We start from the raw sequence: 20,581 nt of genomic DNA on the forward strand, positions 1-20,581 counted from the left end.
TTCCTCTCAAAAAACCACCTATGTGACTAAAATAACACCAGGTTTTGGGGCTCTTTTTGCTCAGTGCTCAGGATGTCATTAATTAGTCTGTTAGCTTGGGCAAAACCATTTCACAACTGGTTTTGAAATAAATGATGTTTCCTTTGCTGGTTTTTCCCAGTCTGAATCCAGGGGCTGTCAGAGCAATGGTTAGAAACATCTTTTTCCTTGGTGCTCCTGAATGGGATGAGCCTTGTTTTGGGGCAGTTTGGGGAGTGTGGAGACTGAGAAGTCTGGGCTAAACAAGAAACCCAGGGTCTATTAGGTCTCCATCTTCGCCTCCACCTGAAGTCCAGGAGGCCAAGGGGAGCATTTCCCCAAGAAAACTCTTTACTCACCTCCCCTGAGCACCTGATCCCTTTGGAAAAACACCCACAGCAAAACTGGTACCACTACTCCTTAAATCGACTCACCAAACCCAAACCCCACATGTTTGAACCGCTGTGCTGTACTTTTAAGTGGTTTTGCTGAACTAAATAAAGGAAATTCCAGCCTCAAATCCGGTGATCCGACGGTACCTGATGGCTCTGTATTCACAGCTCTTCCCCCTGTAAGCTATTTGCTCAGCTTTTCTAATAATACCTTGACTTCCTGGCAGCTCTCCAGGGCTGTCTAAGGCAATATGCAAGCTAAACATTATTTTTTCATCTGATTTCAATATTTCCTTGTGAGTAACTTACACAGGATTTTACCTAGTGAGTATTCCTGATTGCTGTAATTTAAGAACAGAGAAATAGACTACAGATGTAATATTATTATTACAATTGGCATTCAAGGTGAAAGGCATAACAATTAGCTAAGACTTAGTGAAAACATAAATGCAAAAATCTGCTTGAAAAATCCAGCACATGGTACGTTTAGAGCAGCTAATTTACCCCACACATTCTGAGCTGCTCAAACGATGTAACAATTCACCCAGCAAGATACTTTTAAAAACAGTTTTCTCAGTGTTTTGAGGGCGTTTTCTTGGAGGGGGAGGATTTTCATACTGCAAACACCTACTGTCTTATTCTCTGGAACATCAAACAATATTTATTTGTCAAACCCAAAGCATATATTCTTTCTTATTTTTTCCCTGCTTTTGCATGTATTCCCATTAACAAAGCAGTGTTTAAATAACAACTGTATGCATATTCTAGAATCACATAGAGGAGAAAAGTAAATTTTCTCCAAAATCTGATGGTTAAGTTCGTATTGCTAAAGCTGAGAGGATAATTTGTGAATGTTTTAACATTTACAAGCAAATAAGTACTTGTATTTACTATATCTGATTACTGAGAAAAGTATTTGTTATGTTCTTACACAGATTCAAATTGCATCTTGACCTTTTCTCATTTAATCTGTTTACTGCAACAAAAAGCAGTAACAGATACATCTGAAAATAAGCAGATATTTTATTCTCCAAGGACTAAAATGCCCTGAGTATGATGTGCTCAGCACAACCAAATACCTATTTATTGTAGCCTACAATTTGGTAGGCAACAGGGGTGAAAATCCAACCCTGCATATAGGACCAGCACCTGCTTTTGCTATGCTCCCTCCCTGCTGGCCTCCTCCCCCACTTACACCCTAAAAATAGTCCTTAAGTGGGACTAAAGTGGTGCACTGGTCATGTGCTGGCCTTTTGCTCAGGGTGAATATCACCCTCAGTGAAGGAATTGAGCAAAGATGATGTCTAGGCTAAATGCCCAGCCCCAGGAAGGAGTTGTTCCATCCCCTCCAGGGGCCTAGAATGGGGTTCAACACATGGAAAACACCAGACAACATCATCAGTTGGATCTGGGGCTGTTTGGGTGTTTTGGATGCACCAAACCCCTGGCGTGTTATGATATAAAAACCACAGAGGGAAAACAGGGGCATGGGGCTGTTTCCCAAAAGGTGGGGAGTTGTGCAGCCATTCCTCTTTCCCCTGCCCCTTTGTGGAGGGGCTTTCTGCATCTGCCCCATCTGCATCTGGTCCCATCTGCACCTCTCCATCTGCATCTCCCAGCCTGCACTCCCCCATCTGCTCCATCCATAACCCCACCATCTGCAGGCCAGGAGGAGAGCAGATGGAGAGGACACCCTTCCCAGTGGTGCTCCCCATTCATTCCCAGGTTCTGGGGAGCACTGCCCCATGAGAAGTGCAGAATCCTCCTGTCCCCACCAGGGAAAAGCTCCCCTGCCCCATGGAACTACTGCAGCAAAGCTCTACCACTACTCTTACCCACGAGCAAAGAAATGGAGGGAGAAGGAAAATTTCCTGCTGGAAATTTCCTGCTGGAGGAGAGTTGTGAGGGGACTAAAAGAGTAACAAATTGTTTCTCTGGGCCTATTCTCTGAGCTGGCTGTGCTACACAGAGCAAGGCAGACAGGTCTTCCTATCCCAAGTCCATCTCTGATTTTCTACACTCATCTTTGGGCTGGTCTTGGAGCCTTTTTGAAATGTCTTTTTAACAAGGTTTTGGTAAAATCCACTTCATCTGACCCCAAGAATAAGATAAGGGAAATTTTTTGACTATGTTATTTGATAATTTTTTCCAATCTGTTCGGTTGGTGTTTGTTTTGAGATTTTTGCAAGCCTAGGAAATTATATTAAAAATTGACATTTAAAGAAGCCAAGAATATAAAATCAAGAACTCAAAAGTTAGGACACCATATTAGTAGAGTTGTTTGCACCCCAGTCTTTAATGCACTTCATTACAGCTCAGTTACCAGCTCATGCTACCATTTTTGGTAGGGCTCAATGCCTCCAGCACCCCAACGACAATTATGTCTGTTATAGGAACAGGCCAGGGCTCTATAAAATAAAAGATCTATTTCTACAGGTAATAAACTTTGTCAAAGTTGAATGACTAAGGTAGGAAGAGAAGAAAACCTGGTTCATACAGCCAAATGCTGCACTGGAGAAGAGGACTCAGCTCTGCTGCTTCCTTGGACTGATTGAGAGCTACTGGGTAAATCATTGAACCCAAAACTTTCACCGTAAGTTACTGATTTCTTACTTCTCTCCTGCACACCCCACAGTGGACATTGCCAATGTAAGCCACCAAGGCACTCAAAACTTGGGAGTTTCCATGAAACATGAAGTTTCAGTGGTCATTGGACCCTAAATGAGAATAAATTACTGTAATTCTGAGTCAGCTCACAGTCCCAGACCAACCAAAAACTTGTGACTGTGCTGGAGTCACCTCTATGACAACACTTCTCCTTCTCTTTGCAGGGTAACTGCAAAAATACCATGCAGATCCACCACCTTGTGTGCATATATAAGCAAGTGGAGTTCAGGGAAGGACTTGGGTATTTCAGCAGTAAGTGGCATAGGAAAGCCCAGCAGTAATTATTAATTCCATCTTCAAGCAGCGATTGAATACAGCTCAACAAACGAAGCAGGGAAGAATGAGGGCAAGATAAAATATTGACTAGCTGCTTCAGCATTGTCTGGGCTGTGCCCTAGATAGCACAAGGGTATTTGGAAAAAAAGCAGAATGGAAACACTTAATAAAGGCTGGAGCTTTAAGGATTTGAATCCTCAATTTTTTTATTTTTTCTTTTTTTCTGGATAATTTTCATGCAGAACTATTTAAAGAGACAGTCACGTATAGACATGCACATACAGTGAGGTTATATGGGCACATTACTGTGCAAGTATACAAACATCTATCTGTGTGCAGCAAGACTTTTCTACAACATAAACAAGCGTCTGACACCTAATGCAGCCCTTGATTAGAATTGCTCTCTCTTCTTCATAGACTACCACCAGTAATTATTCACCATTAGCTCTTAATGGGAAGGGATTCAGCTGAGATGTAGTAAACAAGAAAACCATATGGATTGTTCAATACAGCCTGGCTGGCTCTCAGCTGAGGTAAGAAGTGATTGGATCACACCTGGATATTTCAATTCATTGCTTTTATCACCTGGGAAAAGCACCTTATTAACCTGTACCTGTTCAGGTCTCCACCACATCCATATATGCATCCTACAAGTGGCCCCTTCTTGTTCATATTACTGTGCTTGGAAACCCTAAACTGCTGTGGGGTTAAACAACTCATAGGACAGAGACCTGAATGGTTCATTTGGACTAATGACATCTGAACTCTGCTATCTTCATACCTTCCACAGATTTATTTTTATTTTGCAACAGGGTAAGGGCTCCCTCTCTCCACAACCTGACTGAGGCAAAAAGGTGGTCCTAGAAGGCAACACTGTGATTCACAAGCAAAGTTGTCATGTCGGGGCGGGGGGGGAAGGGGAAAAAATCCTCTGTGTGGATTATTTCATTACTTAAAAAAACCCCAAAACAACCCAATGAAAAAGGCCATGGTAAAGGAAGTGTGGTATTTTTAAAGACATGTGCCCTTTCACGGATATATTTTCTGGCACATCTCACATCATCACCCCATTCCTGTGACTCCTCCACCATCAACAGGGGTTCTGTGCATCAGTCTGAGGAGCCCCAACACCAGGGAAGTCCATATGTGAAAATCAACATTTTTTTTCGTTACGGCCAAGAACTGAGGTATGCAACCAGCACATACTGGAAAGGCATTCTAAATATGACAAAAAAAATTATTTAAATGCTTTCAATCTGCAGAAAACAAATGCTCTCTTCACTGACTGGTCTGTGGCAAACTTCTAATTCCAGCCAGAAAATTCAGCATTCCCAGTCTGGGCTAACGACCATGCTACTAGACATGAGTTTATGTTTTTCATGCACATTTCATGTATTCCCACATGCTGTGTTGCTGCCAATAATTTATGACTGATCTGCACCCAGCCTGCCCTTCAGCATTTTATTTAATCTCTGCAACAGTGATTTACAATGACTCATCATTAATACAAAAATGTACATGTGTGTTAACAAGTTTGGAAGAATCTAAGGAGGAAGGCAATTTTTTTTTTTTTTTTTTTTTTTTTTTTTTTTTTTTTTTTTTTTTTTTTTTTGTGAGTTGTGGCTGAATGACTTATGAGCCTGCTTAAGAAAGGCAAAAAAAATAACCAGAAATTATATGTTAGCTCTTCCCTGCAGCAAAACATTTAGCTTCTGCACATTGCCTTAGAAGAAAAGAGATCCAGCAAAAATGTTTGAGAAGGTTGTTCCATAGCCCCCAGGATTTCAGGATTTGGGAGGGGATGAGAAGCTCACTGGTCACCTCATGGCTGGGTATTCCCCATGCAGCCTGCACACTCAGCAACAGCTCCACAGTCTCCTTGTCCCTTAGCACCCATTCCAAAAAGTAGGGGCTGAATTGCCGTATTTTGGCATCTCTGCCCACCACCTGTGATTTAGGAAAGCCCCACTGCTTCTATAGTGTTAAATCCTCGTGCCTCAGGGGAGAGAAGGGGAATTGTCTCAATAATTTATACAATTGTAACACGGCGGCAGAATTACCAAACTAGCTCAAGCAGAGGAAGTCTGCCCTACATCCACAAAACTTCAGTTATAATGTATTTTGACCTCTTTTCTTTTTTTCCTTGCACATAAGGAACTTATAACACACCTGACACAAAGCCAAAGTAAAAACTCCTCATATTTGAGGAGAAATGGGTACTGAAAAACACCCTGGAAAGAAAACTAAAAGAAAACCCACTGAAGGTCACTCTGGAGAAATTCCACCAGCTTTAGTTGAATCCATCCTATGTTCACCATCTTGAACAATTTCTTTTGATGAACCATCCCAAATTGACACATCTGTCCATGTTGAATCCCACACTCCCAGACCCCACAGAAGCAACACACCCAATCTCCACCTCATCCTTAAACAAGACCCTGATGAGTATCCACAGCTTCTCAGTGGGCCAAAGCACTCATTCTTAAACTGAAGGACAACCATAAAAATTAGGGTAACACCTGGATGAAAGCTAGAGGATGTAAAGTTGAAGCAAACACAAATTTTTTTCTGGCTGATCCAAAATACTGTGGGTTACTCTACCTTGTAAAACGTAAATTTTATGGGGTTTGCCCTTTATTACTCCATTTTAAAGTATGTTGGGAACATACTTCATATACTCTAAGTATTTGGCATTTTCCTTTATTCAGCATCTTAAAGGGCTTCAAAAAATTGATCTCCCAGGGCTGCTGTGGGGTCACAGAAATTGATAACCCTTACAAGCTATGCTTATGTGAGCCCGCCTGCGTCTCCCAGATAGTGCACTTTGTAAATTAATCCTCCAAAGGCAAATATATTGTAAGTAGCTTGTTATCTCTAAAGTACTAAATTGAAGAATACATGGGATTATATTGACAGAAATTACATTTTCTGTAATGGGGTTTAATATATCTGAAATCTCTCCCATAGGCTCCTACGCTCTCTAAGAGAGGAGGGTTTGTTAATGTAGGGGCAATGGACATCAAGACCAAATTTATTCACTAAAATGGATTAGGCCATGTAATCAGAGCTTCAGTAATATTAATCTCTGACACTTATTGAACAGGAGAAAAAAAAACAACAACTTTTGTCTGCAAACTGGCATTCCTTTTCCTCAGCAGGCTTGCTGTTTGCCTTGGCCATTTTCTGGGTATTACTTCAAAGAGGATAAGGTTTCCCATCATAAACACTAATCTAAAAATATTAGGACAATTAATTAGATACACTTAGTTTTACAAGGTATTAGATTGCAATACACTTCAAGTATGACACTTGTTCTGGGATTGTGGGAGGAACCCACATTTTGATGCAGTATCAAAGGGCAATAAATCAAACTTTTTTTAAAAGAGGTTTGCTGCTGTATGATACTTAAATCACGAGTGATTTTCACTGGCTGCCTTCACCACACCCCAAACAGTTAGCAACCCAAAATCCATTGCAAAACCAGCACTGATCCTGACTTCCTTCAAATGAATCACTGCTATAACAGAGCAAGGGCTCCACCAACCCTTAGCGGGAGCAAATAAATAAAATTGCTCCCCATTGTACTTCAGCAGCAAAGAACCACCTTGTCCTCAAAGTTTATTCATAAACTCGATTTTGAAAACAAACTGATAAAGAGATACAAGAACACCAGTCAAAAAGAAAAACCACTCTTGCAACACTATAAAAAGTGTGACACCAGCCCCAAATAACAATATGCTCAGCAGAAATGGGACCAATTGTCCCTTTTCTGCCCCCAACATCTGAACCTCTTCCAAAACCAATGTTCTGCAAATGGATGTGCCTTCCCAGTGAAGAACAGATACCCTCAGCCAGAAAAAGGACTGGTATCAAATGTGAATATACTGAGATCTCCCCAAATGATGGGAAAATAAGATACAGTAGCAGACCTCACACTTTCTACCACCTGCAACCACTCACCAGGTTATATCACTTTTGTATCAATAAACTGTTGGGGAGGAGAACAACAAGGGCAACTTGTGTCCCCAAAACCACAAAGGAAGAGCCAGACACTGAAGCACTAAGGAAAAATCAGAAAAAAAATTACTTACCAATTGTTCACTTGAAGTATAGTGAGCCCTGTGTCTTGTGCCAACTGCTTTTTCTGCTCTTCTGAAGGGTAAGGGTGCTATAAGACAGCAAAATAAATACAAACATTTAAAACCATGTGCTTTTTTTGGCACCCTTTTTATTTTAAATTAAAATGAACCCCCAAACCAAATCAAAACAGAAGCATGACATCTATTATTGAAAGGTGAAAATGCTGAGGTGTGTCACTCTTTTATAATTATTAATGGGCTACTACATCACTTAATTAATGGCAGTAAAAGACAAGCCAATTATAAAGATTAGTGAAGTGGAGAAATAACTGCTCAGGATACTGACAGTACCTTGATACTTGAGAAGGATATTTGTTGCATTAGCTGAAAATTTTTTGTACTTGTCTCAAATGACCGATTAGAGTCAAATAATCTATTTTTTTTCTCTTTTTTCTTTTGTTTTTAACGAACAACAAAGAATGTGATAAAGCGCTTCTCTGCAAAACTAAAGCACATTGATGTTTTCTGAGATAGTGAAGGCAAAACTTGCCAGTGCCCCAAAATAATTTGCAAATAAGATCAGCATCCTGAACATAAACAAATGCCTGTGTGTTGAACACAGGCCAATGCAAGGTCAACAATCAGCACATTTTTGCCTGACATTAGCATAGCTGTGCTGTGCTAATCCTAAGAGACAGAAAATAAATACTCCTTTAATTGAAGATAATGTTATAATTCAATCATAAGTTTCTTGTGAGAACTTGATTTGCTTTCTCGGAAAATTCGCTTCTGCATGAATACAGATTGCTTAATAAATCAACAGCAAAAACCACAGCCAAGTCTGAAATGTAGAAATATCATTTCTCTCCTTCCCATCCATGCAAAAATGTCACTGCCTCAAAAGGAAATGGCCAAATACTGCAAATGTAACAGTTTCAAGGAAAAGTCTTGTTTTGAGGAGCTGGTTCAGCTCCTGACCAGGATGTCCAAGTCTCAGTACATATCTGATTCAGACCTGCACTGCTGCAAGGTGCTTAACAGCATTTCAATAAAGATCATTTGATATAACTGGATAGTCCTATCCCAACACTATTTAGCAGTTGATTGTCACAAAGTATTTATTGGTACACATTCATCCTTTTTTTCACCCCCAAATAATCCCTTATCCTCTGGATGTATTCTTCAGTGGAATATCACATGAGACATAAAATGAAACCTTGCAAAGCATAAGAATTTAAAACCTCATAAAGTTCCACAATCTTATTGGTATTATAGCTATTTAGCAGATTTTACATATTCTTGTAAACAGCATAGTCTGACTTCTCATGGCTATGTTAACATGCAAGTATCACCTCACGTTACCAAACAGGGATTATTTTTGTTGTAACTCCAGCAACTTCTCTTAACTCAACACATCCATTTCAAAGCACACCACCATGGCCATCAGCTCCATAAGAGACTTTTAATCTTTTTTCACCCAAAAATGTTGAGGAATTTTCAATTCTTTTTAAAGTACTGTTGTTCTCCTGACAGGAAGCCCACAGACAACCTGCACACCTGTAAACCATCCCTTGCATTTTCTGTGTGTACATGAAACAGCTCCAGAATTGTGAAGTGAAAAACAGAGGGAAGGGGACCTGACTCCTTTATCATGGGCAATTTGCATTTTGCACATGCAGAAATATAGCATGTATTTCACCATCTGCCTTCTACACACATCCAACCACAGCAGTCATACTTACGTCCATCTATCTGAACACAACATTTTTCTTCCCTTCAACAAATCCCAAACCCTACAGAGATGATTTGTAACATTTTCATCTTTACAGCTTACTTCTCATTTCATTGCTTTGCTATCAAGCGAGGACAGAATTATTCTTTTTTTTTTTTTCTTATTTTGCTTTGCCACCTTACATGTGATCTAATTTTAAGTAATTGAACAAACTGTGTCTAATTTCATGCAGCAAGCAATAATTACTAGACAGCCTCTAGCTATTGGAATTGAGAAGTCTGTCTCCATTAAGCAATTTTCAATTGTTCTGGACATTTTTTTTTTAATAGACAAGACTGGATAAAATTAGCCATCAGAATAATATTGTCACTGTAAAAATAATTGCTTTAAAAGTCTCAAACTACAAATTCCTCAAATTGTGGTTATGTCTAAGGTCATCTGATTAATTTTCCTTTTTTTTCATATCCTAGTACAGCATAAACTTTTAATTTCATGATAAATCTGTAATTGCCATAAGCACATGACAGAACTGGGATTTCACACAGCTAATCCCTCTTAGCTAAAGGGTCACAACGAGGCAGGCTTTTTAACTATGATTCCGTGTGGTTTTAAAGTAATCTTAAACACTAAGCAACATTATTATATAAGCTTTCCGTGGATCATACGAGCCGTTCCTTGCGCAGACTAAAAATAAAATAAAATAATAGAAATGATTTGACAAAGAACTGGCGTGCCAGGGGCTAGGTTGCTATAAAAACACTCAAAGCCTTGTTGCATTCCCACCCACAGGGCTTGGAAGGCCTGTGCTGCAGGCAAAGGCAGACATCACATTGCAACAGAGAGGGGAGAGGGAAACCCTGAGAACTGCCATTTTATGAAGAAATAGGAAATTCAATCAAAACTGCTGCTGTTGGTCTTTGCCCCACCTATGCAAGAATCACCAGTGTCTTCTGAAAACTTTCTAATGGCTGTTTGAAGGAATATAGACAAATGCACATAGATATGGACATATCTATATATCTGTATATCTATATATCTAAATATCTATTTATATTTGTGTATATGGATTATACTTGTATGAACATGTATAAAACATACCTTAGACAAATGATTAAGTTTAAGGTAGTCTTGTGAGGAGAAGAAAGCTGGATTTGATCCTTATGGGTCCCTGCAAACTTGAGACATTCTATAATTTTACTAAATATATAAATATATAGGGAAGAATGACTAGAAAACACTGCAGTGACTCCAGGTGACAAGTCCACATATCACTCTGGATCACTTTGGGATATCAAGGCAAACTGTTCAATAAACAGTGACTTGAGACCTTTACTTTGCTGTGTACATTAGCTCCTACCCATTATCTCTTAAAAGCTTAATTATTTGCAAACAATTGATCAAGATGGGAATTGGAGAAAAGAGACTCCGGACCACCGGGAGAGCAGCAATGCATTAGGAGAGCAAACAGAATTACCTTTAGGTCTTATAATCAGAATTAACGATTGGGAGACCGTGTGCAGGGCAGCACGAGGAGCTGTAACACTCATGCTGGACTGTTTTCCATTTGATCTGCATTAACACCTCGAGTGGAAAGCCATAAAACAGTGATTACAGATGGGAAGGCTGACCCTCCTTCCCAGAACCAGCCCAGCTCGTGTATTCCAGACAGGCTTCCTTGCCAAGGCCAGAGGAAAAGGGTAAAATCCAAGGGGAAAACCAAGTAGGAAGCAGGCAGGTAAAAAAAAAAAAAAAAAAAAAAAAAAAAAAAAAAGGCTGACAACAGATAAGGGCTCTGAGTTTGGCTCTGATATTCTCTGATCAAGCCTGCTGCTGCTACAGAGCTATAGAGCAGCATCCACCAAATGATATGAGACCTTGTGCTTTTCCCTTTTCATAAATCTAGCACTGAAATGTGGATTGTTTGGCACCATTAATGTGTTTTTGAGGCTCTGTGGTATTACTTTTAATAATGACTTAGTACAGAAAGTGATTGCTTAATAACACCATCAAAGTCTGCATGCAAATGAAAATTATCCCTGGGGGATTTGCCCAGGGTAATATGAACAGTTAAGGAACATTTGAAAAGGTAAAAATAACTATGCAAAATATGAGTCAGAGCAGTCATTTTAGCAGTAACAAAGAAATCAAAGTGACAGAGAGAAAAATTTAACTTTCCATCATATTTTCTCGTCACTGTTTTATGAATGGTATTTAGCAAGCAGCAGTCTTAATAAAAGCCCATTTTTTAATGCAGCTGGAGAGCATTTTTTAGCAAAACAATAAGATTTTTTTACTTTTAAATCACCTTTGACTACAGATGGTGGGTGAAGTCTCCATTAGGTACAGATGGAAAGCATCCAAGGCTGTCTCTTAATACCACACCTTGTCCAAATGTACTCCTTTCCTCTAATTTCCCACCCCAGGCAGCAAATGCTGGATGCCAGGACAGACTTTATCTTATCTGTAACCAGGCATCAACAGCAGTCTCTCCCCTCCTCCTCTGCAGCAGCCAGAAAAATGGGAAAATCATCCTGCCCCTCTCACCCAGCCCTGGATTACTAATTCCTCATGGCACCAAAGCAGCTCAACACCAAGCAGCTCTCCCACAGCACCCAGGCAGAGGCAATGCCCAAGGGAAAAGCTGCAGGATCTGGTTTGGGGGAGGCTGTGGTTACCATCCAGCATTGCCCTTATCGTGGCTTGGCTGGAGAGAACCATTTCAGAAGCCCTTTTATCCCCTTTCCTTCCAGTCCTCTGCCTCCTCCAGGGCTCAGTGTAGTGCACCAAGGTGAGATGACCTTGAGGTAAACTCTGGTAGGTGATGAAGAGAAATCACCCCCTTAAAATTTATGCCCCAGGAGTGTTTATTAACTGCTTTCTAACATCAAAATAAAAAAGGGGGGAAAAAATCCCAGCGCTGTGATTTTCTTGTTTCTGAAGAGAAATCCAGCCTAACTCAGTATCCAGAATAAAGCCCAAGGATCAGCCCTCCAGTGACAAACTGTGCATTGACTTTATGCTGAACTCTAAATTCTTGCTTTACCCAAACTTGTCCAGGGTTAGCTAAGGTGGCAGCACAGCCATTTGGGTCTCTCCCCTTCCCCAGCTTCCTTTTGGTTTGCATTTGAACTGTTTACATTAATGATCAAGTTGATCTATGAGAAATTACTATTTTTTTTTAATATCCATAATGCTTTCCTATTGTCTCTCAGCTTTATGAATTAGTTTTACTGTTGCAGTGAATGCTTTTTTTGTCTCCTGACTGCACATTATCAAAGGGACACTTTGTGCCTTCCATTTGCATTACAAAAGCAGTGCATGGTGTAGTCTAAGAACAGAGCTTGAATTTATAGCAGTTGAGCCCTAGATCCTCACACATTCTGGCCTCCTAAAGAATAACAGGGGGTTTCTGCACTCAGAAAGTAGCCAAAAAATGGTTGGATCACTATCCATAAAGTCATAAGATTGCAACCTCCTTTCTTCATCATGTTGAGAGGGAGCGATAAAGAGAACGCGTGGAGCCCCCTTGCCTATTTTGCAGGCTGCCTGAATAGGTTTATAGACCATCCCTGTGACCTGCTTTATATTCAGCCAAGGCTGTAAAAAGTTTCCAAGTGGAGGTGACCTGGGGGGGGGGGGGGGGGGGAAGAAGGAAAAAAAAATTCAACTCGGAAGCTGCAAACTCGATCCTGTTTATCCCATGGGACTGGCTCGCACATTGGAGGAAATACTAAAACACTGAGAAGGAAGTTGTTTTATTAGAAATGCATCTCTGAGGCTGGGAGGGAAAAAAAAAAAAAAGCCTGTGCAAAGTTTGTACAGTCTTTTCCTTGGCTGAGAGTAGTGAGTCAGCCTGATAATGCTATTGAAGTGCGAGCTGGCCTCGGCATTTCAAGCTTCTCGTCGCTTTTTCATCACAGCAAGAAAACATCGTCCGTATGACACGGTCATGCCGCACACAAAGCCAGCTTTTTTCCTCTTTCAAAAGAAAATATTTCCTCAACTTATTGTAACAATTTAACATCCCCCAGTAAGGTCTTTTTTTGCAACATTGCTGTTAATAAATCCCGGTGCTGCTGGAGTTATTGAACTTCAGGCTACGAACACAAAATCAACAGATGAGCTTGGTCTTCTAAAGTCAAAGATGAATCAAAATATGCAGTGTGGCTAAATGCTGCATCCCTTTGACTCGCCTGTATCCCTATGGTGAGGCCAATGAGCTGTTGCTTTGGGCTTCTGCATCAGCACATCCCTATGAGATGGGCTCTGAGACACTGCCTGTCCTTGCCCTTACAACAGGGTCTGCAGGCTGCTTTGGCAACCCTGCCAAAAAATAAAAGGTGAGGAAAGGAGGCAGAATCTGACTCTCCTAAGGCAAAAGCAGGGTGTAAAACACAGAGGAAATATCCCAGAAATTTTAAAATCTGAATGTGTGTTCACAGCCAACCTGATTGAACTGGGGTTGGGATGGTTTTGCAGGCAGAGTTGGGGAGGAGACGTTTCCTTTGTGGGGGTTTACAAGGAGGGAAAAGAGGTACTGGCAACAGCGACCCTTTTTAATGAAGAAGTTATGCAGGGAGAAAAAAAAAAAGCTTTTCCTTTTTTCCCATTTGCCCTTTTGTAAATAATTTTCTTGCAAGAGTTGTCTGTGAACAAGTTTTGGCACTCACTAACATAAATATCCTTTCCAAGGCTGATGGAGAGACATGGTATGGCTTGGGATGCACTGCCAATACTTCTCTGGTGGCCCCATCAAATTACTCATAATGTGAGCACTCATTAAGGAAAAAAGTTCAGATCATCCCTTGCACAGGATATTACAGAAGTCAGAAAATGGAAAAACCTTTTAACTCATCTAATCCATCTCCTGGCTGCTACAATATTATTCCTTCCATACCATATATTATTACCCACTGCCTTTTCCAGTTGAGCTTTAGCTAGTCCAAGCAATGGTGCTCCTGCTATTTCCTTTTGGAGACACTCTGATAGACCTCAGTGTTTGGAGTTTACTCTGGCTCCTACTGGTTTTCAGCTCAAGCTGAGTCTGTGCAGACACTCCCACACCATACCTGGGTAACTGAGTGGAGCTTTTCCCATGTTAAACATTCCTCTGGTGCCTGCATGCATGTGCACACAGAAACACACACACACGGAGCTTGCACATACACATTAACTTTGCTTAATACACTTAAGAAGGGATTTTTTTTACTCCAGGATCAAGACTATGTGTGCTAATGTGACCTGGGCAATGCACTTTTGCATCCTCTGTCGTTTTTCTTTATTATTGCTGTTATTGTTTTTATTCTACAGCCTGAAACTGGCCAAGGACAGGGAAATTAAAGGAAAAATTGCATCCAAAAGATTAGCAAAATTCTCCTCAACGCAGCACACAGTCAAAAAATGTGAGACACTACAACCAAGTGACACCAAAGGAACCGAGGAAATGCATCATCTGACTGCAACCCCCTTAGAGCTAAAATTCACAGCCTTAAACCCAGCTTTTCAGTTAAGCCAACATCTTTATCAGGCAGCTGTGAAAAGGCAGGAAGGCAAACCCCAGCCTTCCCTGGGTGAGCAGCTTTTGGGAAGGAAGAAAAAAATATCACCGGCACGCCAAAAGAAATCCTGACTACCTGATAACTCCATGAAAGCACTGCTGTTGTTTTTAGAGCCAGCCTAAGACAGATTAGCCCAGGTAAATATCTCCTAACCAGAAGCCTTTTCTCAGCAATAAGTCACTGTCCTTATCTACCTCAAATGACTTTCTAAACAGGTGGGCTCGGAAATAACTCTACAATCTCTGGGAAACGCCAGTGCCAGCAGCTGTAATCCCATGGAGTTAAGCTGAAAGCTTTTATTTGTGCTTTTCCCTCTTTTTCCCAGGCTGTCTCTGGAGCATCAGGAGCTCCCTCTGTAAGGGAGGGATTAAAAAACACTCTTCCCTGTGCCTCCATCCCTACTCTACACACCTGCGTGATCAGGTTGATGGAAGGTTGCTGTATTCAGCCAGATCCAGAATATGAACTTCAGGATTTTGGAAGGAACAGGAGCTTTAAGCAGGTTTCCCAAGGTGGGAGCACCCTTAAGGAGCAGGCACCAAGCAAATTGGGAAGCCTCCTGCCAGGAGCATGAACTCCTTTTTTCATGGAAGGGACCAAGCCATCATACAAAGAGAGTTCAAGGCAACCAACACATAGAGGTGCCAATGGTTCAACACCAAGATGAGAGGGGTTACATTCTATTTTACATTTTCTGTTTGAAAACAAAACAAGCAAAAAAAGAAAACTACCACCGAGGAAGGAAACGAAAAGATAAAGCTGCTATTTTGCAATGCTGCTTTGTTGGCATGGAAAGTCCTTGAACAGATGCCCTGTCCACCATTAAATATTCACAACATATCCTTGTAAAAGAATAAAGACCACTCACTTATAAGCAAAACCACAATGTGTTCTTCATGAAAAAAAAAAAAAAAAAAAAAAAAAAAAAGAAGAAGAAGAAGCATTTAAAGGTCTTTAAAAAACAGAAAGAAGGAGAAAAAAAAGAAAAAAACTAGGAAAACACTGCTGCTCTCTGAAGAAGCAGAGACTCTTGGAAGTAGTGCACATTCTCTGGCGTTAATTTTCCCACTTAAATTACAGTGATGCTGTAGCCTCATCTCATTAGAGATCATTGTCCCCAGTAGACAGTTGTGTTTATGGGGGATTCTTGCTGTTCCACACCTGCTGCTCAGGTTGCTACGTGATAAAGCCTGCATACAAACAGCAGTCTTGAGGTTGCTGGACTGCAACTGATGAGCCCAGGCTAATTCAGGGGTGATTATGTAGTTTACTGGACCACTAAACCTCTTTAAGCTTGTAATTACTGCCTATTTGAGTAAAGAACATTGAAAAGCAATTCACTGCATCATGCCTGCCACAGCTGGAAGCAGGCTGCCAGCAGTCTGTGGGGACATTAAAATCTGCAGGGACTGGGGATTGGAGCACAGCTCGTAGGCACTGGCACAGCCAAGTGTGCTCTCACATTCCAGCTCACCTTTCCTGACCAGGCTTGCCATTAAAGGTGCAATGAAAAACTATAGAAAAGCAATAAAGATGACAAATAACGGGACGTAATTGAGAGAACTGCATTTTAATGACTCTCTCCCCCCCTCCCCTCTTCCCTCTCCCCTTATATTGGCTAAAAAAAAAAAAAATTAAGCCTTTTTGTCATGACAAGAGAAGGGAAAGAAAAGGCCTTTTGCAAAAAGGGGAAATGCACTGCATGCATGTGTTTCTGTTTTGGAGCTGGGGGTTTCCCTCATGTTTCAAAGCTTTTAGAAAGAGTTAAGTTTACTTGTAAAGTGAATGCACAGTAAGTCCTTTTACGTATTTGGCAGAAATGATAATGCAGAGGCATCTTAATCCCCAAATCTTCATTAAATCCCCTCACTGAGCCTTCATGAAACCCTCCAAGAGTACCCCAGCCTTAAACCATTACTCTGAAAAAGAACTCCACCCCATGTAGCATTACAGCAGTCCTTATTATCAAGACAAGACTGTGGGTTTCTTTTAATAATAAATAAATATATCTCTGATTCTGTTTGCCTTTTGAGATCTGACCCACTCTTACCCTCCTTTTCAACCTGCCCCTGCAGCTCTCAATAAGCAGGAAGCTATTAAAAAAGGGCACCTTGTGTTTTTGCATAATTAGCAGTTTTGGGAACAGAGTCCAGGGGAAGAAGAGCAGATCAAATGGGACCTATGACACAGGCAGAAAGGTTGGTAATAGGTATTTTTACAAGTGAGTAAACAAAGGTCTGGAGAGGATTGTTCCAGCAGAGCTGGAGAGCAGCACTGGCAGAAACAGAGGGATTTTGCCATTTTCACCACAGAGCCCTAACACTGCTTGGCATCACTGGTGATGGGAAGGCTGACCTGGAACAGAGACTGAACAGAGCCAGAGAATAAAGTAAATATTTATTGAAAGGCCTCCAGGATCCACCTTGGGCAGGACAGGGCCTGACTAGGGCTACACCCAACATGGACCCAAAATGGTCACTAAATGGCTGAATGGTCACAAAGTCTTACATTTTTATAAGTTTTGGTCTATTTGCATCTTGGGGTTGAATTGTCCAATTCCAGTTTCAGATTGTGAAGTCCCATCCTTCTTGTTCCTCCCTTCAGTCACCCTTGTTTGTGCTTTTGGGGCTGAAAGTTGTCCTTGGTCTTCAGCAGGAAAAGGATTTGTTTTGTTGACTTGCTCTGTGAAGAGCTGACTAACACTTAACATGAGGCTCAGATCTACACCCCTAGGCAGCACAGAATGTGAAAATATGAAAGCTGAAACTTAAGGCATCACTGGGAGCTCCAACCAGCTCCAGGCAGCAGGGCTCCAGCTGAAGAGCCATGTCCTGGGAGCCCTTCCATCCTCCAGCCACTCCACAACTATCCCTGCAATTAGAATTGCCATGTGTGAGGTCCAGCAATGGGCCTAACGAGCTGCCCGATTAACTAACTGCATAAAATGGGCTTTAAAGCCTCCTAGGACATTTGGAGATGCAGAATTCATCAGTGTCATTTCCCTGCCCCGCTAATAACTGCCACAGCTGCCTGGGAGAATGGGGTGTGGGAAAAGGCAAAAATAAACAAGCAAAATAAAATAAACCGTCGCTATCGATACAATTAACCCTGGACTGAAGTAAATTTAAGAGATGGGGCCTCTTTCTCCTCTCATCTAATAAATTGCCTTGTTTTAAAACACAGGGACACGCCATCTGTAGTACTAATCTCACATGTATCTAGAAAGGGAAAGTGGGAAAAAACCCCCCTTGCATACATGAGCATTCTACTGTGAACAAACATCAGCTTTTTAAAGGAGAATGTAAAAGCTTTCAGGAAGTTTATTCTTAAAAAGCATGTAAATTCCCAGTCACAACAATCCTCCAACAAACCCCATCCAACCTCCAAAGAGCCACAGGCTTGTGTGTTATCCAGCTATCACTCTTATTAATATTCATTAGGCAGGGCTACTTGCATTTTCATAAGCTGTGAAGGTGGCAAAAGAAACAATCAGAATTCTTTAACACACAGGCATTATCAATTCAACATCTGCCAAAGAAGAGTGCATACAGATCTGAGCTTGAAATTCAAATGCAATTTACCTGGGCTAGAGCTGGGCTTCACTTTCCAGCACCCAACCCGCTATTTCAGGCACTCTCATTTTATCCATCCCAGCTTTTACCTCCCCATAAGTTCACTCTCCATTATTTTTACCTTTAAAATGAGAGTCCCTCATAAATTCCCTCCTTCATTCCTTAGGTCTAATGAGTTCTCTTCTGCTAAAATAACCCAAGTTCAGTGCAATCGCATATATGAATAATACAGACAAGTTTTAACTCGGTAAACTTGACTAAGCAATTCTGCTTTCTGGCTAGAGAATTCATTTATCTACACCCATTTAGAGTGTGAAATCCCTTTGACTGGCTTCAGGGTATAGGCCTGTACATCCACCTTCTGATCAGGCTGGCCTTAAAAATTAACTCTGAGAGATGAACTGAGAAGTCTCCAAAAGAAAACAAATGCTCTAATTAATTATGTACCCAACTTAGCAAAGAAACAGGTCTGATAATGCTAATCAATTTCAGAATAAAGCAGATTCATGTTCCCAGGACGATATTTCTATGCACAAGAACATGCACCAAAAAAAGGGTGATTTAGATCTCCTGAGAGTTGGGAAAAGGCACATCACAATTTTCCAAATCTCCAGATTTATCCCTAAATTAGCATGTATCTGCCCACAAATTCACTATGCTTTGATTCTTGTCCTTATAAAAACATCACTAAAAAGGCTCAGACCAGGAGGTCACTCTTTCCTCTTGGAAAACTTCTTGGACCAAGAGGACTCCCTCATAAAAAAATAATGTTTTCCTCCAAATTCAACGCAGGTCTCTACCAATTTCAAAAGCCTCCAAAGACCTAACTGTATCCTCCCTCAGAGAGTGTTGGTGGAACCAAGCTTTGCATTCGAGTGCAGATATTCGTGGTGTGAGGCATTTCCCAGGGGCTGGTATTGGCCAACACTTGGGGATGAGCCCTGAAATGGCAAACTTCTCTTCACCTGCATAACTTTAGATCTGGACTTAGTGAACATGGCCAAAGCCTTGGCTGCCTAAATGACATGTCCTCAGCTTTGTCAGGTGAGATCCTGCAATGGAGTGATGAAGGGATGAGGCCAGGACGGGGGTTTTTGGAAAGGGTTTTCCAAAAACCCAAACAGAGGCAGTGGCAAGAAGCCAGTGCCCACCCCATCCCCAGCCTGAGCATCCCTTTCTTGCCTGGTCTCTTTCAAGGTCTGTGCACATCAAGCACCACACACATGCAGATGCCTTCACAGAAACTACCATAAGAGAGACAATCCATATATTTGGAAGCAAAAGCCTTGAGAGGGTGTGCTGCTTTCAGCACATTCATGATGTCATGGCCATTAACAATTCACAAGAACAGTAACAAGATATAATCAATTAATCTTTTTCAATTCAAGCTCAAAAATCCCCCTCTGCTTTCTCCTCCTTTCTGAACAAAACTCATTTACTTTAGAAAGACCTAAATGAAAGTAGTTAGAGACCAAAAAAATGTCACAACTAACAAGTTACAAAGTAAGAAAGAGCAACCAGGCACATTTGATCTTGTTCTATACAGGAACCTTTCTAAGATGACTGCTCCAATTAAAAAAAATAAAGTTGAATTTATCATTTTGATGATAGGAGATTATGAACTTTACTATTATATGCATATATTTTGTTTAATGGCTTAGTTTATTTTAATAACAAAGAGAAACTAGATCTTTACAGATGAAAGCTTTATTTCATGGCTTCAGTACAACTGGGATTTTTAAAATCTGTGATGTTAACCAAAATGTGATAATGGATGTTCTCAAGGGTCCTATTTTGTAGCATTTTATGCAGAGCCAAACTGTATGCAAGACATTACAAACATGATGTTTAGCCTTATTTTAAGAAAGTAGAACTGACTCCAGTGTCAGAGGCCCCTGTAATTGTTTTCCATCTGCTTCTCATGCCTCTGAACTTGTGCAGCAAAGTCTGGCTGTAGAAATGCTGTGACAAGGCATTAGCTCTCTGAAGATTTTTTTAATGAAATTATATTGAAAAGCACCATTTGTCAGATTTTGGCTGGAAGGGGACAGGAGTGCAACGTAACTACTTTACCTACAGCACCCTTGCCTTGAAGGGTCTGTTGACATCCAGAAGAAAAGAGAGACGCAAAAATCATGCCAGGGAAAAAAAACCCTAACTCTGCTACCATTTTTATGTCATTTACTTCCTAAGACAGAGATAATCAGAAACACCTCATCAAACTTGATCATGATCTCAAGAACTCCTCATCTATTCCGCTTCCTTTTATCCTCACGTTGGTAGATTG

The 20,581-nt window shown here is 40.9% G+C and overlaps 1 protein-coding gene across 4 annotated transcripts in view; it reads right to left on the minus strand.

The window, feature by feature from the left end:
- The window catches only part of MEIS1 (Meis homeobox 1), a 108,821-nt gene that overhangs the window by 15,697 nt on the left and 72,543 nt on the right, over positions 1-20,581 (minus strand). For all 4 annotated transcript variants that reach the window (XM_083856944.1, XM_083856947.1, XM_083856945.1 and 1 more), the window contains exon 9: positions 7,445-7,521. In XM_083856944.1, coding sequence (XP_083713070.1) covers positions 7,445-7,521 — 77 coding nt within the window. The remainder of the gene's footprint in view (positions 1-7,444; positions 7,522-20,581) is intronic.

The sequence above is a fragment of the Zosterops lateralis genome, assembly GCF_965231275.1.
Source record: "Zosterops lateralis genome assembly, chromosome: 3".
Classification (NCBI taxonomy): domain Eukaryota; kingdom Metazoa; phylum Chordata; class Aves; order Passeriformes; family Zosteropidae; genus Zosterops; species Zosterops lateralis.